Source organism: Alosa alosa, chromosome 7, assembly GCF_017589495.1.
Source record: "Alosa alosa isolate M-15738 ecotype Scorff River chromosome 7, AALO_Geno_1.1, whole genome shotgun sequence".
Taxonomy (NCBI): domain Eukaryota; kingdom Metazoa; phylum Chordata; class Actinopteri; order Clupeiformes; family Clupeidae; genus Alosa; species Alosa alosa.
The window spans coordinates 36,234,461-36,258,739 of NC_063195.1; the positions used below are offsets into that span (position 1 = coordinate 36,234,461).

At 38.5% G+C, this 24,279-nt stretch overlaps 1 protein-coding gene across 1 annotated transcript in view; it reads right to left on the reverse strand.

The window, feature by feature from the left end:
- The window catches only part of LOC125297903 (heterogeneous nuclear ribonucleoprotein L-like), a 46,111-nt gene extending 21,864 nt beyond the window's left edge, over positions 1-24,247 (reverse strand). The window contains exons 1-7 of the mRNA XM_048248459.1: positions 23,830-24,247; positions 4,393-4,511; positions 3,016-3,253; positions 2,439-2,524; positions 1,359-1,455; positions 1,133-1,205; positions 115-186 (exon numbers count right to left, since the gene is read on the reverse strand). Of these exons, the coding sequence (XP_048104416.1) occupies positions 115-186; positions 1,133-1,205; positions 1,359-1,455; positions 2,439-2,524; positions 3,016-3,253; positions 4,393-4,511; positions 23,830-24,042 (898 nt within the window). The 5' untranslated portion in view covers positions 24,043-24,247. The remainder of the gene's footprint in view (positions 1-114; positions 187-1,132; positions 1,206-1,358; positions 1,456-2,438; positions 2,525-3,015; positions 3,254-4,392; positions 4,512-23,829) is intronic.
- Positions 24,248-24,279: the final 32 nt, after the last annotated feature.

The following is a 24,279-nucleotide window of genomic DNA, read 5'->3' on the forward strand; positions in this document are numbered from 1 at the left end:
CAATGTTTTTTCTTCTTCTTTATTTGTAGAAAGGGTACCAACATATATTTATTTGGTGGATTTGATGGATTTTATTATTTTAAAATAAGAAAAAACATGAATAGAAGAACTGACCATAGCCATTATCTCCATAAGAAGAGGGATGCTCCCCTAAAATGGCCTGTCGCTGTCTTCCTTTGGTACGTTCTAAAATCAGACATTTAACAGAGGAGTGTGAAATAAATACATTGTTCAAAAACAAACACACCTTTCAATCAGCTAACAACATAGTAATCCATGACAAATGTGTTTTACTGCTTTGGTTTTAATGTGACACAACACAGCTCAATCCAAAATGGCCAATTTAAAAAGAGAGCTGTTTTTAAGGCCTCAAAGAGTAAGGTTCATAGTAAGCAAATAAAAAAGGTAATTTCCAGCGAATGTGAGGTGGAAGTCCTCTTATCAAACAAAATGGCGTGAGTGGCAGAGTGTGGCAGTGGTTATTAGAGTCAGAGACCATGAGCTTGAAAGATGGCGTTGGCAACATTTTTGTGCGTACACAAGTTTTGTACATGAGGCCCTAGGTGTACAGACACAGACACCTGGGACCTCATATACAAAGCTTGCGTATGCACAAAAACACAAAGACACACGCACACATATGCACGCATGCACACACACACACACAAGCATTAAGACACACGTACACACGCACACACGCACACATGCCTGCACACACGCACACATGAACACACACACACACACACACACACACACAAGCACAGATACGCATGCACACACACACAGGCATGCATACACACAGACATGCAAGCATGCACGCACACACATAAACACACCCACTCACACACACAAACACTTTGTGGAGGTTTGCGTTCTTGAGTGGCCTTGTAGTTAGCATATTAAAATGAGTAGGATTGACAGAGGAGAGAGGGTGAAGTGCAGTAATTGTGCATGTGCGCTTAATTTCAAGTTAATTGGAATGTACAAAGAAAAGGTGCATGGAATGCTGCGTGCATCAAGTTTTAGGTTTGCGTGTATGCAACATTTTAGTATGAATTCTACATAACATGAAATAAACAAAGAAATACACACTCACAGAGTAACACACATAGAATCGCACAGATGTTCTCACCTCTCCTGACGAGAAAGGGCTTTGTGTAGTCCCAGCTGTCATTATCATTTCTGATTACATTGAGGCGTGAGGGCTGCAATGAGGGGGCGAAAGAGAGCACAGCGGCACTGCATGTGTGTTAGAGTGACTGTGAGTGTGAAGAGTGCACCTGTGTGTGTGTGTGTGTATGCATGCATGCTGCCAGAGTGTGTGTGTGTATGGATGTGTGTAAGCACTGCAGATTTACCCGCGCATATTCAATTTTCAAAGTGCAGCATCCTGCATATATGTCTGCTCCATTTAAGGCGGCTTTCGCCCTCTGGGCATTCTGAATGGACTCAAATGTGAGAGGAGGCTAGTCAAGGAATAGAAGGTTTGAGGGTTGGAATTCTTGAACAAAGCATTATTTTCCCAGGGTTTGAAAAACTCTTTGGAGGTATTACTGATGATAATGTGCTTGCTACCAAGGAACCAGTTTCCACTTTAGAATGGGAGCCAATCTCCCAGTTATTAAGTGCTATTTCACACAGCAACCTGGGCAGTGAAATGCAGCAATGAGGTTGAGCCATACACTTGCTTATTCTACAACTGTTCTCCTACTATTTGGGATTTATTCAGACAGTATACAAGTAGGTTATGCATATTCTATTTTGGTACTTACTACTAATTAGTATGTAGAGATCAAGGCTTACAAGGTCATTATTAAGATTATATCAATAATAAAGGCCTAATTCGTCATGAACAAGACATTTGTGAATACACACCTAACAAATGGTTAATGTTGCCTAACACATGCCTTATAAGTCACTAATACAGGTATTAATTAGGTATGTATTGGTGGCTAACATGTGAACCTTAAAATAAAGTGTTTCCACTTATTCTTACTCTTATAATGTTACTGTTTCTGCACTACAATGGTACTGTTACCACACTGCACATAGCTGTAAATCCTGTACAGTACATATCTGTCTATATTTTTCATACTGAATATCCATATCCATATTTATTCTTTTTTCTTATATTATATTCTGTTAATACACTGGATATATCTATATTATTCTTACTATTATAATGTTGCTGCTACTACATTGCACATAACAAATGTATGTTGTTGTTGTTCATACATTTTGCACTTCTGGTTAGATGCATTTCGCTGTCTTTGTACTTGTACTCTGCACATATGACAATAAAGTTGAATCTAATCTAATCTAAAATAATCACCACAACAACCACCAACACTTTCATATTCTTGAGTTACTCAAACAAAGTCTCTAACTGTTATGGAGCCTTCTGTTTATTTTGTACAGTTAGACTCCAGAAAGGATATTCCACCATGGCCTGAATTCCGTTGCGCTTGAAGATCACTATACGCAGCACATTGCCAATAGGATTGCAGACTGTGTACAAAACATCCTAAGGCAGATAGGGGGGAAAATACAATGCAGTGTAAATCAGTGGTCAGTGATCATAACAATGCGCTGCTTATGTTCCTATGGAATCTTGTCAAATAGTGTAGACAACTTTGTGAAAAGGTGAAAGGTTTTACATTTACCTCAGTAACTAGCTTTAATCTCTAACTTCTGACAATGTTGACTAAGTTTCATGAAAATCAGGCCAGTAGTTGTTGTACAATTCAATTATATAATCAAATGTTTAATCTTTATTGACAGAGAGTATTGTCTGTGTTATCATATAATTATTAGCTGCTGTGTGAGCTACTAATTATAACTTGGCAAGCTGCATGAGGCTTGCAAACCACACATTGATTAACATTGCGCTAGAAGATGTGCAGGACGTCTAATGTACAACAGGTTTAGGAGGATGTTTCTGTGGAAGAACAGTGTGAAGTAGATTAATCTCCAACTTTAGTGGACATGTAATACATGATGTGCAAAGAGTCTTACTGTAGTGATGGGGTAGAGTGGATTCTGGATGGAGAGTAGTAACACTTTGTTCCCACTATTTGGGTCATCCGCATTGGTGGGTCTTGTGATCCTCTTGCTGGTGGAGTAGTTGAAGAAGGCCTGCTGGCCGGCAATGTATACAGCTTCTTTAGCCCCATAGGTCACACAACGGTCAGCGCTGTCAAGGTTTTCAAACTCTACCAATGCCTGCCTCTTGAATGGCATCATCATTACATAGCTGTCAGACAAAGAAACATTAATAAAGTTATTAGCCGCACAACGAAGTGACATGAGAAAATGTGACATACACGCACATTACAGAATCTCCGTGTGGTTGTCGAGTGAGGGGTGGGAGCTTGTAGAGTTCGCAAGAGGCGAGATACAGTATGACGCAGAATATATGCGGCCGCTGTCACATCTGCTAGCCTACTGTTTTTGTTTACAACAGACAGCATGTAGGGTGAATACAGCAGTGTGCTCGTTTTGAATGTTGTTGCAACAATGAAGCATGTATTCCGTTACATCCAAAACTTCCGCAGCATCGATGAAAGTTTGGAGCATGACCTACAAACAATTCCAAGAGATTACGACAATGAATGGTGAGTGGTGAACGAATCTGTTACTGTTTGCAAAACTGTTTATCTAATAAAATCTAACCAAGTCTTATTAATCTTATATCAAGATCAAAATATCAAGTTTGTATTGTTTCCAGTATAAATAGACTTACTTAGCACTTTCTCATAAAATAATTTGACTTAATTTAAGAAGAGTTTGATTTCTTTTAAGATGTCTCATCCTGAAATCGCAAATTTGTCTCCCAGTGCGCCAAGCAAATTTGTTCTAAAAACAAGCAAATTTGTCTGCCAGTGCGTTGAGTAAATTTTTCTTGAAAAGACTCCTTAAAATAAGTCAAAGTGTTCTTAAATTAAGTCAAAATGATCTTTTGAGAGAGCGCTAGGTAAGACTGTTCATACTAAAAACAATACCGAATAGATTTTTTGATTTTAATATAAGATTAATAACACTTGGTTAGATTTTATTTTGTGTAACCTTTTTTACATTTAAATGTATTTTTGAAATGTATTTTTAAAACATATAATACATATAATATCATAATATGTTTAATACATAGACACATACAATTATATTTCAAATAACAGCAAAGAATGTGTACCAAATGTTGAGGGAAAAAACATTAAAGTAACATAAGCAAGCAATTCCCATTAAAGTAACATCAATTCCCTTTTTGTTATCAGTTTACAACGTATTGGGTGCCTATAGTAAAACATACAGTACATACATACAACATACATAAACAAGTGTAAAATAACTATGGTTGGACAACAACACATTTACAACAATGATAACTTATCTTACCAGATATTTCCAAATTTCTCTAAGGCCTCCACAAGATCAGCCTCCACCACAGACTCACACAGACCCCGCACATGGACTACAGGCGATGGAGCGATGCGGTGTGAGTTATCACCATTATCCTGAATAAATAGAGGAGGGTGTTATTATCTTGCAAGAACAAATCACTGACAATTCACTGATAATTCAGATTAGATTTTTACAGAGAAATCCAAGTTGTGATGATAAGATACATATTGTCCCAGTCTATGAAAACCAGATAATTGGAAAAAGATGACTTAGCAGGCCAAGCAGCGAAGGCACTCATTGTGTTTCTACCTTTTCTTAATATTATTCCTCTGCCATTGGAGTCCATTGGAGAAATTTGACACACTGATTAGGGATAGTCCCATGATTAATTTCACCAAGTTTCATGTCAGCACCTTGAGCGCTGTAGTGCCACCAACAGGTAAAGGTTGGACATGCGTTCACACACATAACTTTTGACCCATTTGCCCATTTTCAAAAAGGAGGCATAATTGCAGTCTGTAGGGAAAAAAACACTTTCGATGCACTCTATGACATTAATTTCCACTATATTGGATTTTCCGACATCTTGGATTTTATCGGAAACACCAAAAAGCTTTATCTTGTCACCAATTGTATCCAATTTTCACCAAATTTGGCACAGGCCATCATCAGAACATGCCATACCACCATATTACTTTCTGGAATGATCATAGCCAATCAAAATCGGCGGTGCAAGTGGCAAACAGGAAATGAACTCATATCTCTTCAATGCTTTACTGTATCAAAACCAAAGTTTTGATACATAGACTCAGGAAATCATAGTTAGAATGTGCAAGAAAGTTAGTGACCTTTGACCTCTAGGGGTCTCTGAAATTACAAAAAATGATGTATGGCTTGTAACTGTTGATGTGTTTGGATTTAAAACACTTACTAGCTGTGTCTGTTAATACTCTAGGAGGTCCTAAGGCTGACACCTGCCAACGTTTGATGTCATGATAACAACTCCAAGGCTCTGTTTGGAGACAGGTATGGTGGTCTCACCAATGGAGATTGAAGAGATATTGGGTTTTTTTCAAGCGTAGATGTGATGCCAATGAGTAACAGCTCAGTTTTCTTACTGTTGGATTTCAGATAACTGCTTGCCATCCATGTCTGTATGTCATGGAGACAAGCAATAAGGGTATTGGGAGGCAGAGTAGTAGTTTGGTGGACACAGAGCTGTGTGTCATTAGCATAAGAGTGAAAGTGGATGCCATAGTGCCTGAAGATGTTACCGAGGGGAAGTAGATGATGAACAGAAGTGGCTCCAGCACTGAGCCCTGTGGGACTCAGTGGTGGAGAATGGAGCTTTCTGACCACTGGTCCTGAATCTGGACCTAAAATGTTCTGTCTGCTAAATAGTGAGCAAACCATGCAAGAGCTGCACCACAGATTCCAATGCTCACTAGTCGCTCCAACAATAGTTGGGGTGAAATTGTGTCGAAGGCGGCACTGAGGTCTAAAAGGATGAGGATGGACAGTAGACCAGTGTCAGCTGCACAGAGGAGATCATTTGTTATCTTAACCAGGGTTGCTTGTGTTGGGGGTGGAAACCAGATTGAAATTGCTCAAAGAGATTATTGTTTTGGAGGTAGGTCTGAAGTTGAGATGCAACTACCTTCAGCAGTATTTTGGAAATGAATGGCAGGTTAGATATAGGACAACAATGATTGAAATCGTTGCATTTTCTCAGAATTGGTCTAATAATGGCAACTCTCAGTGAAGAGGGAACTGTGCCAGCTGACAAAGAGGATATGATGATGGAGGTTATCAGAGATATTATGGCAGGCAAGCATGCTTGACTAGGGAATTGGGGATGGGATCCAGATGACGAGGTGGAATTTGATTTAGTTATACGTTTTAAAATGCAGTCTTCAGTTGGAAGGCTACAGTCACATAAACAGTTTGTGAAAAACGTTTTGTGACACTTGCTGCTAGCATTTCGGCCTGGGTGATATTTGCAGTTTACAATTACCATCAGAGAGGTTGTTGTTAAGTTGGCTTCAGGCAGTTTTAACAGCCTTTTCACAGTGGAGTTTTTTTTCACAAGAGTCTCCTTGTATGTGTACCTATATGTAAGGGGGTTCACGGTAGGGCTGTAACGATACACCAACCTCATGATTCGGTTTGTATCACGATTTTTGACACACAGTTCAATATAGGTAAGCCTACCTTAGAACACCAGAGGATTATAATATAATATAATATATAATATAATATATCTGTATATCCTGATATAAAAAGAGAGAATACTGAATTTATGATATTTATGCAGATTAGCCTATAGCCAAGGCCTACTATTTCTATTACAACTCTACCTCTTTAATTCAGCTGTCTGGTTGAAGCCTGGAAATATTGTAAACAAAGTAGCATAGTTGGCTAGCTTATCATAGTCTACTGATTTGACTGTTCAGTTTCCCCATGTGTGTTTAAGTTTCAAGGTAATACTTGTTCTTCTTGGGACAGGCACTTTTGGGAAACATTGGTGTTGGGATGATCAGTCAACTTGAATGCAAGATTTTTAAATCTTGCTTTCACGATTGTGAATGTTTTATTTGGATTGTGCAGGCCGAGTCGCGCGTGTCCACTGAGACTGAGAGCGAGGGAGAGTGAGAGAGAGCGGGGCAAGGAGAGGGGGTTTACTGTTTGTTAAAGTTGCACGCATAGTCTACAATGAAAGTAATGAGAGGTACGAAATTATGATATATTTATGTATTTTTGGACAACGTAATAAAGCGGGAGATGTGTGTTGCTCATGCGGCCGTGTAAGCTGCAAAGTGCTGCTTGAAACACTAGAAAGGGTGTGTCGCGGTTCTGCCTTTTCACACCGTGACACAGGTTCAGGGATATGATCTGTCGCGATTTCGGTTTCGAATCGCATATCGCTACAGCCCTAGTTCACGGACATGCCCTCACAGTGTAGCGCTGTAGCTGCCTGGCTGCTTTAGCTGCTGGAACTAGCAACTCGAGCTAGGTAAAACCGATTGTTTTTGTTTTATTCGTACCAACATTACTCGATGACCTCGAGAAACTATCTACTGTATGTGAAAAATCCCCAGATTTCTCCTTTAATATCCCTGCTGAAAACAGCCTGACCAGCTTAAGGTGGTTTGCTGGTTGACCAGCTTATTAACCAGCTTGTTTGAACACCCTATGGTGGTTGACCTGCTATCCAGCAAAACTCTTGCGAAAGCATACCCTCAGCTGCCAATGTTAATTCAGCTGGTTTTGCTTGTCGTACCAACTCAAGTTGGTCATTTTAACTGGTGTTGCTGGTCTACATTGCTGGTTGACCATTCTAGCAAACCAGCATGAACATCTTACACCAACAATGTCAAGCTTGGCAGGCTGGTCACCAGCATGACCATCTCACACCAGCTGTATCCCACACGACAGGCTGGTCACAGCAAGACGGTCACACCAGCATGTCCACCTGGTGGCCCAACCCAGCCTACACCAGCAAAGACCAGCAACAGCTGAAAAAAAAACAGCATAAGCATAAGCTGATTTCTAGCTGTTTTTTTTCAGCAGGGATGATAACGCCATGGTACATATCAATGGGCCATTACAAAGCAAAAAACATGCTATGGCTTGTTTTCAATGACCATGGAATTTAGAAGTAAGACGCACACGTATCCTCTTTGTATGTCCAAAAATAAGTCAAAGAGTCAGGAAGTCAAATGGATTTATTCAATCATCTGTACAATATGTATGTAAAATCATGGCAAAGATGCTTTGCAAAAACAATCCCTTACATATCAGGGTCACAGCTGATTTTACCTCAAAAGGCTGAAAGATGAAGCCTGATCATGCAGAAAACAGACCCTGTGACATGAGGCATTTCCGTCTGTGTGCTGATTTGACCTCCAAATGACAAAAAAAGGTCAGGAATCTCAAATAATTTAAATTGGGTATTTCAGATAAAAGTGCCTAGCCTGACGTTGTCATACTCAAATTCTAGTCAGAATATGAGTCTGATACTGCTCCATTGGGACGTAATTATGGGGCGTGTTTCAACCGATACAGGGGGGGAATGCCTCTGCACTCAATTGGATAGACCTAACCAATCAGAGCAACAAAATAGCTTACCGTGAGGTGTAGGAAGAATACACACGAACCATCCTTCTGCTCCTACAGTATATCCCCTCCGTTTTTAAAAATAATTCTGTTGAACACTGATTGTTAAACAGCTGGGAAAGGCTGTTGCAAATCCCTCGAACAGGTGGTCAATCAGAGATTTCAAACGAACGAGGAAACATGTCACAATGCAACACCGCTGTTTTCCCTTGATGAAAGTGAAACCACCAGTTTTCCTACATCTCAACTTTGGCCAAAGTTTTCAGAAATAATCATTTTCAGTGATACAACCTCATTAAATAATATGAATTTTCCATATGGGGTCTTAAAAGCCATGTATCCTTCAAGCCACAGCGTTTTTGTTTCAAAAATAAGCCTAATCTAAGCGTGCTCAGATGACGTGATAGACCAGGTGCTGTTGCTCACCTGTCCATCATCGTAAAGCCTGATTTGATTGGTCCGCCCGATTTAGGGCGAGCATACTTCCACCACAATGGAGCAATGCCAGACCGAACTTCCCGTGTGGCGGGACTAAGTTTGGAATGGCACCCAGGCTAAAAAGTGCCTCTAATCACACTTACAGTATGTTCAAATGTTCCATAACAGCCTCACTATGGCTATAATTATATAATAAAATGAATGTTTACCTACTCTCACATTTAATACAGACTTTCTGGCTTTCATTTCCATTTTCTGCCTGACATGACTGAACAGGGAGTTCCTCTTCTTTGGTTCTTTTCTTGAAATTGTTACCACTTCTCTTACAGAGTCAAACCCCTTCCCTGTCTCTTGTATACATATCAACTGTTATCATCTGTTACTTTTTACATTGCTTCCTTGATTTCATCGTTTTGTTTTAGTATGCCACAATAAGTCAGTTCACACAGGATTGAAATAGGCATTATTTCATCATTAAAAAAGCTCTCTAACCTAAATAAGTCCATCTTATGCAAACATGATGATAGAATGCCTCGAAAGTGAACTAACTGCTAAGCAAACTAACGGCTCCCACACACAGTTGCGTTCTGTCAATGCATGCCAGTGGGTGTTCCCGACGGTAGCTATGCAAATGGCTTAAGGTATAAGGTTCCTCCTCTCAGTGCAGTCAAACCCTTGGAAACTGAACATGCAGACAAGTCCAAGAGGTCATGCTTTAGAGCCCTAGTTTTATTATTTTTTTTCTGCTAAGCTGGTATCAGATCAGATCAAGAGTGTGGCCAACCAGTAGAGGGTCCTGGCTAATGTGGTCATCATGTAGTATTTGCCAATCAGAGAACAACATGTCAAAACAGAACTGAGCATCTGAGTAAAATGTAGAGCTTTATATACCTACTTCCTCATCTCAATCTGAAACGTCCTATTATAGCGTTGGCCAGAGCTGCATAGAAGAGATCTGTCATCCTCTCCAAATGTATCAAATCTATATCAACTGAATTTACCACAGGTGGACTCCAATTAAATGTATCACTGCTGTCTGGCACTTTTCCTAAGTCACTGAAAACAGCTGTTGTAAAGCCACTTCTCAAGAAGAATAACCTGGATGCCTCCATGCTAAACAATTACAGGCCCATATCCAATCTACCTTTTATTGGCAAAATTATTGAAAAAGTAGTCTTTAATCAATTAACCACCTTCCTAACATCAAATGGGTATTTTGATTACTTTCAGTCTGGTTTTCGGGCAAATCACAGCACTGAAACAGCTCTCATTAAAGTTTCCAATGACATAGCCCAACACAGATTCAGGTAAAACATCAGTCCTAGTGCTACTGGACCTTAGTGCAGCATTTGACACTGTTGATCACAGTATTTTACTACACAGACTAGAACACTGGGTTGGATTTACAGGCATAGTTATCAGCTGGCTAAAATCATATCTACAAGAAAGGAGCTTCTTTGTTGCCATCGAAACTGTACCTCAACACCAACGTCCTTGACCTGTGGTGTTCCCCAGGGTCGATCTTGGGGCCACTATTATTCAACCTCTATATGCTCCCACTTGGACAAATCATTCAAAATAATTTGATTTCATATCATAGCTATGCAGATGACACACAAATTTACTTAGCTCTATCACCAAACAACTATGGTCCTCTTGAATCTATGTGTCAGTGTATAGAACAAATCAACACCTGGATGTCTCAAAATTTTCTTCAGCTGAACAAAGAAAAACTGAAGTAATTATATTTGGTAAAAAATGAGGAAAGACTTAGGGTTGCCACTCTCCTTGACACAAAAGGGTTGAAGGCAAAGGATACTGTTACAAATCTTGGTGTATTAATTGACAGTGATCTAAATTTCAACAGCCACATGAAAGTTTATAACTAAATCAGCTTTTTACCACCTCAAAAATATTGTCAAACTCAGAGGGCTGATGTCAAAACATGACTTAGAAAAACTCATTCATGCATTTATCTCCAGCAGGGCTGATTACTGCAATGGACTGTTCACAGGCCTTCCTAAAAGACTATTAAACAGCTTCAGGTGATACAAAATGCAGCAGCTAGGACTCTAACAAAAAACTAAAAGAACTGACCACATTACTCCAATTCTTAAGTCCTTGCACTGGCTTCCAGTAAGTCACAGAATTGACTTTAAAGCACTATTGCTTGTTTATAAATCAGTAAATGGAGCAGGACCTAAATACTTGTCAGACATGCTTCAGCAGTACACACCTTCTCGTCCTCTCAGGTCCCAGGTGAAAAACCTGCTAGTAAAACCTACAGTTAGAACTAAACATGGTGAAGCAGCTTTTTTAGCTGCTATGCGGCTCAGCTGTGGAACCAACTTTCGGATGACATTAAAAGGCCCCAACTGTAGCCAGTTTTAAATCTAGACTTAAGACCAAACTGTTCTCAGACGCTTTCTGCTAACTGTGCCGAAGTTACAAATTCTGAATCTGCCTCGATAATTATTCTACTTTGTCTTTTATTACTTGTTTTACTACTTTTGACTTTGTTTTTTTGCTTACTAATTATTCTTTTTTTTTTAAATGATTTTACCTTGTGTTTTATGTTTTCTTTTTATTATGATCTTTACCTTTTAACTATTCTTTGACTATATTGCCCTTCTATGCTTTTATTTGTTATTATTGTTTGGTTTTGTTTATGTAAAGCACATTGAATGACCTCTGTGTATAAAATGTGCTATATAAATAAACTTTACTTGACTTGACTTGACTTAAGTGGGAACAGAATGTACCTGAGCTCAATTTTGAGCTTGATTGCAAAGACTGTGAATACTTATCTACACATGATTTCTTAGTTTTTTATTTTTAATACATTTGCACAAATCTAAAACAAACTTTTTTTAAAAGTTGTAATTATAGGGTATTATGTGTAGAATTTTGAAGAAAAAAAAATAATTCAGACTTAGATTTATATACAGTGCATTTACTATTATTGTCCTACCATAACCATCCACCCTGTCTTGACATTGCTGGTTATCCAAGGCTTGTTGTTGGGAAAGCAGCGTACAGTTCTGGTGGGAACAACAATGTCCATGCAGAAGTTCAGGTAGTCAGTTGTGCACTGTGTGACCTCCTCTAAGTCCTCTCCATTCTGTAACACACTCCAGTCAGTGCACTCGAAGCAGTCTCTCAGAGCCTCATCCGCTTCATGTGTCCACTTCCTGAAGGTGCGTGTGGCAACTGGTAGCCTCTGTACTTTGGGCTTGTACATTGGCTGGAGATGAATGAGGTTGTGGTCTGACTTTCCCAGTGGGGGGAGGGGGTTTGCACTGTATGCATCCCTCACGTTTGCATACATGAGGTCTATTGTCCTGTTTTTCCTTGTAGGGCAGTCAACATACTGGTAGAAATTTGTGAGTGTGGAATCCAGTGTTATGTGATTGAAGTCGCCAGAGATCACAAAAAAGGCGTCAGTGTGTTGGGTTTGAAGCCTTGCGATTGTGGAGTGGATGACGTCACACTCTGTATCCGGGAGAGCTCGAGGTGGAACGTAAACACAGACAGCAATTGCGTGCGAGAACTCCCTCGGCATGTAGTACGGATGGAGACTAACCTCTAATAACTCCACATCCTTACAGCATACAGTCTCCTTCACTGTAACATGTCCGGGATTGCACCATCTATTGTTAATGTACAGCACCAGTCCACCTCCCTTCTTTTTGCCAGAAAGTTTACAGTCTCTGTCCAAACGAGCTACACTGAAGCCGGGCAGCTCAACGTTAGAAGTGGGGATGTGGCTTGTTAGCCACGTCAAGTAATACATTGATAAGGAATGGTCTGCCAATTTTGGTGAAGATCGGATCAAATGTGTGGCTTGTGAAAACTTTTTATCCCTGGCTGTGATGCTCAATCACTTTTGAAAATGAAAAATCCATCTGATAACTTTTGTGAGGCTTTTTCTGAAGATAATTTTCCACGTAGGGTTGGGTACCTACATTGACATTTGAACCCATATCGGTACCGATGCTGGTGCCTGAGGTTCGGTGTCGATATTCAATGGTATTTGATTTCGGTACCTTACCCTTACTGAATCTCTAACACCTTGTTTGTAACAACTACAACATTTAATTAAAGTTGCAAAAAACTCTATTTATACATTGAGAACATTTTTAGCACAATACAAACCCCTCTCCTCCACCCTCTTCCTTCCTAAAGTATGAACATATGAACAGGGGATAGTAAACATTTTTTAAAAGACAATCAAACTCAAACATAGAACAAATAATTAGTCTATTGGGGTAATATATAATGAGGCTATAAAGGCATGTTCATGAAAAAGGCAATCCATCCACATTTGTATTTAACAGCAGGTTATTATCCCCTCCTTCTCAGTTCTGTCTTTGTTCAAGTTAGTTTCAGTCAGGCTCTAACAGGCATGTCTAGTAGGCTAGTTTAAATGAGTTTGGTCGTTCAATTATTCTTTGACAAATAAAACATTCCATGCCAACGTGAATTTGAACTTAGCTTGTTTTAATGCAGAGCATTGTTCCACGTTGAAACGCTACGCATAGCCTATCAGGTTATCTGCATGTGTAGGCTAACCAGCAAACGGTAGCCTACAAAATGAATGGATTCCTTCTTCAGATCAACTTGTATTTAATAATCCCATTGTAGCATTACATAGGAGGAAGCAAAGATACAGTACGTGTCTCACACAGTCGATTCGTGAGACTTGAGAGCCATTAGTGCCGTTGACTTCGCCCTTACGAAAATTCACTATGGTTTCCTATGGTTTTAATGCAGTAACTATGGTTTTACCATGGTACCCCATGGTGATGATGATCATGGTGCTCCTAACCATAGTACTACTATGGTTTATACATAGTAGCTTTGGTACCACCATGGTTCCCCTATCGCACTTCATGGTGACTGTGGTACTACTATGGTATTAACATGGAAACCGTGTAACTACTATGTTTTTTAACACTCGATGATGTTACAAAGTTGGGTAAGGAAAAACCATGGTTTATGCCTTCTGAAGAAATCCATGGTTTATGCCTTCTGAGGAAAACCATGGTTTATACCTTCTGAAGAAAACCATGGTTTATACCTTCTGAGGAAATCCATGCACTGCAAAAAGTGATATCTTACTAATTGTATATTAAGATAAAAATAGTTAGTACTGTTTTAGTATAAAGATACTTTGAGCTTTCTTGTAAGATTATTTGACTTGAAATAAGTCAAAATCTTCTTAAATTAAGACATAAAGAACAAGTAAATATATCTACCAATGGATTAAGAAAATTAACCTTAATTTAAAATTAGATTGAAGATTTAAGACAAATTGTCTTAAATCTTAAGATACATTTTCTTAATCCACTTAGTAAGATATCACTTTTTGCAGTGTGGTTTATACCTTCTGAAACCATGATAAAATTATAGTGATAAACCATGAGCTCTACGTAGTGACATAACAGCTGAAGCATTGTCAGCGCAGTAGGTGGAGTGTCAGTCTCATAATCAGAAAGTCGTGAGTTCAATCCTCACACGGGGCATGGTGCTTTTTTCACGGGGCATGGTGCTTTTTTTATCAACCATAGTGATAAACTATGGCTATCATAGTTACCCAAAAACCATGATTACCCAAAAAAACATGAAACGGAAAAATCATTTTTGTTATTTTATCATAGTAAAACCATCGTTAATTTTCATAAGGGCGATGGTGGCTGCAGGTGTTCTGCTAATTTCTGCAGCTGTGGATACATGAACTCTCGGGCTTTCGAACACGGTACTCCTCTGCTCTTACATATATTTTTTGACCCTCTCTTATCTGCTGACTGCTTCTAGTCAGCATGGCACAGAGGAGTGAACGCATGCGGTTTCTTTCCCTATAGCAACTGTTTGTCACAACAAATCTAACATTACAGCAAGTAGGTTAGTTGGCAAATAGCCTAGATATTATTAACGCTGTTAAAACATCACTTCCATGTATCGTAGCCACAATACATTTAAATAGCATTTAAGTATAAGTATAAGTATATATACTCTTTTGATTCCGTGAGGGAAATTTGGTCTCTGCATTTATCCAAATCCGTGAATTAATGAAACGTAGCCGGAAGGGTGCATAATAATAAGTAAAAGATAGAAACAAAATGGATGCCTTCCCCAGAAAGTTGCCCATTTCCCCTGATGGGCTCTGTACCCTACAGCCAGTCACCACGATTGAAGGATAATCACGACAATAAAGTAAAGAAAAAATAATAGACGTAAGTGTGGAATTAGTGGTTATGTATCTAATAAACTGGGATATGCCAGTGTGATGTCCAAAGAAAGGCACTGAAAAGACAGAAGCAACTGAAAAACTTACAAAAAAGTTGGTGCTGTGGGAGAAATAAATAAAGGTGGCAGGTTAAATACAATACATGCATCATATAAGCTATGTTACACTGTCAATGCCATTCTGTGCTGGTTGATTACTCGTTCAAAATATATGAGCTATTCAAAATGTTAGGCTACATTTAGTCTACCTGCAAGGGTGCAACTGATTTTAAAGTGTAACTCCAAAGTACAAACAACTTAGGGTCTTTTTACAGTAGTTAACAAGTTCAAATTTTTGACTGAGCACAAAATTATGTTAATTGGTGGAGTTTTGAGGAAGACCGTTTTGCATTAACACTGTATGGGCTTACAGTGAAAGCTAAGGGGGCAGTTAGCACGTCAAAAAATAAGCGCTATTTTACCCCACTGACAATGCTCAAAATATAATTATACTTCTGTGGTAGTGTGGTGAGGGTCTCTAGACAAACCGAAACTTTAAAAGTGTACAGAGCGGTACAGAGCGGTTATAACAAGACCTGTATCTGAAGGAAGCAAATTGCCTGGCTTCATGTTTCGGTAGCGTGAAATCAGCGGGTGCGTTTGATCTTGCAGCCCTGTGCAGATCTGGCTGAATCTTACATTACAATACAATACAATGTCTTACGTTCAGCCAGATCTGCAGCACTGCAAGATCGAACGCGCAACCTGCATGTCTTTTTTATGACAACAGAAAAACATACACTTCACATCTACCTTAGCCTCTAACGCAATTCTTGCAGTTGTCCATTTTGTACATAACGTAATTTTAGCATTTAATTCACACATTCAAATACATCGTTGGAAATGAATAGCTTACACGCTTGCCAATTGTGTAGAAAGGATACTATTTGTCTATTTCTGGGACAAAACCGCTCTGATCTTTCATTAAACTTCATCTGTGTCCAAACTAAGCTAATACGCACCTACAGGTGCCCTCTCTGATACAAAACATTTAGATAGATAGATAGATAGATAGATAGATAGATAGATACTTTATTGATCCCCAAGGGGAAATTCAAGGTCTCAGTAGCATACGGACATCACACACTGCACTTACAGCAGAAAGTAATATACATATAAAAAACTCCACTGTACAATAGAGACAGTAGAAGATAAACATGATACTAAAATACTAAATACTAAATATACTATATAAACTAGATCACATATCAACATAGTGTGCTTAAGGATGATCAAGCATGACAGGGCAGGGACTGAGCCTGTAATTCAGTGTGCATTGTAAGGTGCTCTATGAGTGTCACGGTGATGGTGCAAATAAGTAAGTCCAACAGTGCAACAGTGCAAGAATAACGTCTAGAGACCAGCATAAAATAAATATGGACATATAGAGAAAAATGTATAACGTAGACAAGGTAATATAAAAATGGGGAGTAAGAAGTGACGTATTCGTCTCAACGCAAATTTAAAACCGTGTTAAACTCTAAAAAGTGGCTAAGCTAGCGACAGAGCAATTGCCCCAATATGCCTGGATGTGTGTGCTTGTGTACAGGGGATGTGTATTTGGGTATATGTGTGACAGTGTGTGTGATGTGGGAATGAGCAAATGATGTAATATTGCAGAGAAATTGTTTTTTTAACTTGACTGTGTTTAAGTAGAAGTTCCCTATTCAACAGGATGTCTGCAGGTTTTGCAACACTGGATGCACACCCTGAAGACATGGAAAGCTCAGGCACAACACAGGATAATGGCATTTCAACAGCTATGACCGAGATTTAAGAAATGTGAGAGTTAAGGTGCTTTTCAATGTATGTATAGGGAGACTTTAATTGAGATAAGATTTACTTCCTTATAATAATATAGTTTATCATTTTGAATAACTATTGGTATTGATACAGACCATTGTGTCTTCACATAAATGTGAAATTGAATGTGAATAAAAGCTTCTGTTTTCCTGCTTTAAGGATGCAGGAGAGAAAACACAAAAGAATGCAAGAAGGGAATATAAAGAAAACTACAGCTCTGCATGTCATTTATCTTCCTATCAGTACTTTGGATCAAGGCTTTATTTGCAGTGCTGCAACATCAACTGCAACAGCTACAGACTCCCTATCTGCGTCTGTAGGTCCCACATCCTGTTGCTCATCTCTGCTCTAAAAAGCCAATGACATCAACACATTGTCATAGATAGATAGATAGATAGATAGATAGATAGATAGATAGATAGATAGATAGATAGATAGATAGATAGATAGATAGATAGATAGATAGATAGATAGATAGATAGATAGATAGATAGATAGATAGATAGATAGATAGATAGATAGATAGATAGATAGATAGATAGATAGATAGATAGATAGATAGATAGATAGATAGATAGATAGATAGATAGATAGATAGATAGATAGATAGATAGATAGATAGATAGATAGATAGATAGATAGATAGATAGATAGATAGATAGATAGATAGATAGATAGATAGATAGATAGATAGATAGATAGATAGATAGATAGATAGATAGATAGATAGATAGATAGATAGATAGATAGATAGATAGATAGATAGATAGATAGATAGATAGATAGATAGATAGATAGATAGATAGATAGATAGATAGATAGATAGATAGATAGATAGATAGATAGATAGATAGATAGATAGATAGATAGATAGATAGATAGATAGATAGATAGATAGATAGATAGATAGATAGATAGATAGATAGATAGATAGATAGATAGATAGATAGATAGATAGATAGATAGATAGATAGATAGATAGATAGATAGATAGATAGATAGATAGATAGATAGATAGATAGATAGATAGATAGATAGATAGATAGATAGATAGATAGATAGATAGATAGATAGATAGATAGATAGATAGATAGATAGATAGATAGATAGATAGATAGATAGATAGATAGATAGATAGATAGATAGATAGATAGATAGATAGATAGATAGATAGATAGATAGATAGATAGATAGATAGATAGATAGATAGATAGATAGATAGATAGATAGATAGATAGATAGATAGATAGATAGATAGATAGATAGATAGATAGATAGATAGATAGATAGATAGATAGATAGATAGATAGATAGATAGATAGATAGATAGATAGATAGATAGATAGATAGATAGATAGATAGATAGATAGATAGATAGATAGATAGATAGATAGATAGATAGATAGATAGATAGATAGATAGATAGATAGATAGATAGATAGATAGATAGATAGATAGATAGATAGATAGATAGATAGATAGATAGATAGATAGATAGATAGATAGATAGATAGATAGATAGATAGATAGATAGATAGATAGATAGATAGATAGATAGATAGATAGATAGATAGATAGATAGATAGATAGATAGATAGATAGATAGATAGATAGATAGATAGATAGATAGATAGATAGATAGATAGATAGATAGATAGATAGATAGATAGATAGATAGATAGATAGATAGATAGATAGATAGATAGATAGATAGATAGATAGATAGATAGATAGATAGATAGATAGATAGATAGATAGATAGATAGATAGATAGATAGATAGATAGATAGATAGATAGATAGATAGATAGATAGATAGATAGATAGATAGATAGATAGATAGATAGATAGATAGATAGATAGATAGATAGATAGATAGACAACATCGTCATAGTGTTCCTAATCTTTCTCAACCCACAGGCTGACTTTCAAAATCTAAACACATTGTGGGCAGAAAATGGAAGAAAAATGCTAAATGTGAATGTGTATTGCTCAAGTCAAGAAATGACTGCTGGTGGCTTTCTGACTGTGTCCCTGTATTATAAAATGGGGGGCATAAATAGTACATTTGTAAAAACAAAAATAAATATCCGTTAATATTCATGAACTGAGTTCTGCTTGGGGGCATTGCATGTGTCATTTCTATCATTCAGTTCATGTGACTTCAGTTCGATCATTAAAAATTCAAAATCTTAAAAGTGGTACAATTTCAATTTAAATACAGCCTTTTCCATAAAATGTATATTTTAGAATGTAAGGCTTTTTATGACAAAAAGTGAATAAGTGATGGTCGCAAATGTTAAAATGTTGTCGACACAATGTTGGCATACCAGACAGAAAAGTATTGTTCACAAACTATTACAAAACATGATACATGCTTAATTCATATATCAAGACTTTGCTTAATTGGTTGTGGAATCACATTCTGTGCAAAATACTACTCTCATCACAATGAAAAAAACTGTCCAGAAACAAAAAATCATGAACAAACATCTGCTATGCGGACACTGACAGAAAAAAAACTATGTTATTTGTTTTCTGGCATTTGACATTTTAATGTATGTTGTGATTTTGTGTGCTACACACAACACATAATCAAAACAGATGACAGAACTATGTATGATATACTTGTACATTCCAGGTTTTACATAGATAATGTATTTAATGTTGCAAACCTTACAAGCAACACGGAGGAGAGGAAGTTTGTCTGACACATGCTTGCACAGTTACACAGACAAAGCATTATGGCCTGACCCTAATAGTACATGCTAACCCACAGATGTGACCGATATACGAAAGCAGGTATGTTTTTGTTTGCACTTTTTATCTGCTTCTTGTTTCTAACTGTGCATGATTACACTTAACTATTTAAACCCAGCCAAAACCATTTAGCACAGATATAATAACTGACTGAAATAAATATATAACACATACACAGAAGACAGGATGTGGTTATGTTAGCCCTCTAAAGTTGTGCTTCTATGACCAAACCTCACTTGTGAATTATCCGTAGATTCTTCTGCATTTACATACATTAGCAGTGCTTGATGCACAGACCTTTTTGAGTACCTATTTACATGTACTTTTCAAAGTTTAAAAGTTTACAGGTTATCAGCCTAACACTTGAGGCAACCCGCATGCGTACAAGAGAGCTCTCATTTTCGGGGCTGTTGCAATAAGTTAGGCAAACCAGGCAACTTGGAATAGAAAGGGGGAAATGATTACGTTTGTCAGCAACTACAATTCTGTGAGAATACCAAGGACAGCTGATTACGCGTTGGTTTACAGCAACAACAATTGAATGAGAACTTCCTTGAAGTATGTGATTTTGTTCACAATTGCAAATGACTGGAATGCATAGTTAAACCTTTGCAGCCGTATTAGGCAATGCCGCGAAACACAACAAGGCTATCTTACCTGTCAAGCCTACTATTGGAAATTAAAGCAGAGGAGTGGAGGGGAAGAAATATGTTTTAAATATATTTTTCATTATTTCTATGCTTATGCTGAGGGTGGGATGGGGGCATTGCAGTGATGGGTCCAGTCTCCCCAAGTGTTTTTGTGGCTGTTCACATAGTTCTTATTAAATGTGGCCAATATCAGATTCCAACCCAGTGTGACCTGGTTACAGTCCTGAACTGACCAAAACAACAACAAATGTAGCTACAGTGTAGTCCTACTGACCTTTGCAGCTATCTTCCATTTCCACCGAGTGATCTACAGTAGAACCCACATCAGTGAGCATGCTCCCAACTTCTCTGGTAGGCTACTCCAATTAAATGTTCTGATGAATGTCGATCAAGCATGTAAGAATCACATGAATTCCGATATATAACATCAGACCTGTACTAGATTGAGACCACATATGGAAGCGGCCCAAATCAGTTAAATTTCAGTTAAATTTCATGTGATTTGCACTGTTCACACTGATTTGACAACATCAGATTGGTTTCGGCCTGGTAGTGTGAAACTAGCCTTAGGGCGCATTCACACTAGACCCTTTGGTCTGGACCCGAGTTTTGTTTGGACCGATGATTTGATCAATTTCGATAGTGTGTCTGCCGAACCCAGCTGTGGACCAGGGACCAATAGAATACAGTGGTCTGGGGTACGGTTCGCTAGAACTACGGTGCGGTTGACAATGTCAAAGGCATTGACAAACACAAAGACGTGTGTTTGTTTGTTTAGCCTACTTGTATGAATGGGAAAGGTAGGCTACACATAGGCATAGCTCAAACTCAATCAGCAAAGCTGCAAATCCATCCTTTCATTACAGCCTGCCTCCGCAAGAATCTCCTTATCAGAGCAGCTCACATCACTCTCATTCGGCGGTAGGTGTTGATGACAAAGTGAAAGTGGTTAAATTGGTTATGGTTATTTTGCTGACATTGACGCCTGATTAACAGAAATAATGACAAAAGACCACACGGACGACATGAGTTTCCATTTTTATGTCAGTTGAATTCTGTCACCTTTTTTTGTGCCGTTGGCAAGCGATATTGGTGAAAAGAATTGAAGAATCATGATTATGACACAAACGGATCCGGGTCCGCAAACAAAAATGCAATGTGAACGGAGACCAGCTGGGTCAGGGTTAAGGGGGAGTAATCCCACTCGGGTTCGGTCCAGTTAAACGACCAAGTGTGAAGGCAACCTTAGGGCTCTATTTGGTGATCAGAAAAGGATGGTCAGAGGCGTTAAGTTTATAGACATAAAAGGCGTGGCCAGTACACATTCACTAATTTGATGGCACATTTTGTGATCAAACGCTTTGCGCAAAAGGGTTATTCTTTTGATTCTTAATCAGTCATGAGTGTGTTTTGGGTGTAACATCCTTAAACCAATGAGAATGACATCTTTTATTCCCTTTAAAAGCAAGCAGCGCAACTTCACACAGCACATCGGTATTGTTTTGTTGCTGATCCAAACCAGACTGTGATGGAAGTGTACAGGGCTTCCATTTTACCTCAAGTTATTATAAAAGTTATAACTGTTCTGTATATGCCATACCTGAAGGTTTTAGACAGCGGAGAAAGGCATGCATTGCCCAAAAACACCTAATTCAAAAGAACTTGGGATTCCGGTTTCCTACCAGAAACCCAAGAAGACACTATGCCATGGACTAAAAACAGATGTACACTGGCATATTAGTGGGAATTCAGAGGAGGTAAAGCATCAGAAGGATAGGATGAGATGTGAAAAACAAATAGAAAACAAATAAAAGCTAATGCTACTGCCTAATGCTGCAACAATTAATTGATTAATCGAAAAGCTTTTTGATTGATTTTGATAACCTGTTAATCTCTGTGTCATTTTTAAGGAAAATACATAAAAGTACTCAAATTGTAAACAAAATACCTTTGGGGTATGGACAAAACAAGGCATTTGATGACATAATCTTGGGGTTTTAGAAGCACTGATTGACATGTTTTCACCACAATCTGTTTAATCAAAACAAATTGATTCATCCAGGAAATAATTGACAGATGAACCAACTATGAAAATAATTGTTTGTTACAACCCTAATACTGACTAATGATTCTGTGCCTCTCTTTTGCAAAAAGAAAAAGTAAATTGGGAATGCAAACTGACTCCTACGTTATCAGGCTCACCCACGTGCCCTGACCGTTGGCAATGACCTCCAGATTCTCAAGAGTAAGATAACCCTGCCGCCCACACCTCTTTTGATCTCATGCAACAGCCATTTATTGAGATGCTAAGGGTGATAAACATTTTCACCCCAGCTGGGATGATGTTCCACCACTGATGGAGTAATAAAAGAGATGCCTCAGACAAAACTGCCACTTCCCCTTTCCACTTGCCAATAAAAGTGACCTGGCCCTGGGAAGTCATGAGCCATGTTTAACAGCCATGTAACAGCCATGTATATGACCCTCACTTCACTGGATTAGTAGAATGTGGCCTAGGATATGAGCATCCAAGAATCCGAAAGGATTACAGTATATGCAACCTGTGAATAGTTGCTATTTTTTTTAAATAAACGATCTGGCTTTTATTTCTTGTCATTCTCACGGTGACATCACATTTTACGGCGCATAGCTTCACCTACTAGGCCTTCAAGGCAGGTGTCGAGCCGCAACATCCACAAACGCGAGATTAGTAGCCTAGCCTATGCTATTGAGTTAAACTTTTCTTTTCGCTGTGAACTTAGATTGCGTTTAATTGATCAAACGTATTGATTCTATGAATGAACCGTTGGCCTTCTAGAAGTGTAACAATTCTGGAAATAAGCTTAATGCTAAAATGTTTCCACAGGTTCGGGTCTCATGAGACTAAAATTATCCGACTGAAATGCGCATATTCATTGATATTTCATTGTGTCATTTTAGATCACCACGACTTGCAACATGGACAGACGCAATTCTGTGAAGCTTGCCGCAGTCATGAGCGGCGGCGAGTTTAATTTAAGGCTCCATAAGATCGTATGGCTTGTGAACAATGTGATCTGAATTAGAATTGAGGTAGGCTACATGGTGTGTGTGTGTGTGGGCGTGTAGGCTATGATGTAGGCTGTACTGGTGTTATACGGCCGTGTGTGTGTGTGTGAAAGAGGAGAAAAAATACAGAGAAAGAGGTCTTCTGTATGCGTTCGTTAACCAAATTACGGCTATGCTGTTCTTTAATTTTTGATGAGAGGCCTACGATACACTTGTTTTAAGCAACGTTCCGTCTGGGCATCTTGAACACAGTTAAAATAATGTTCAGCAGACTTGAAGCCTACGTCGACCATAGGCTATAGGCTACTACTGATAGTCTACAAACATACCTTTCTATCCGAGCAATATTTTGACAGAGTCCAGCGGACGCGTTGCTCCCCACTGGGCCCCGTTTCATCCTCTTCATCTCCAAGCAGCTCCGCGGATGCTGAGTCTGAATCCTCTCCCTCCTCTAGGTCCTCTCCTTCCTCAACCTCCGACGTTTTGAGGCGCTTAGCGGCCCTCTCATATTCACCGTCTCCATATTCTTCGATTAGTGACATTTCCAAAGAACAGACTATTATTCGCTATCTGTTTTACGCCAAGTCTTCACGTGGATGTGCAGTGTGCAGACAGAAGTCACATGTGTTTTTCCTGGGCGCTGTCAGGCTATGTCACGAGCGTGGTGGCAGCCACAATTATGCACACTACCAGGACATGTCATCTACAAGTACGCCCTCGCGTTTGAGAATAGCCTACCTTCAAGGTTTATTCAGAGTGCGGTTTTGACAGCCTAAGCG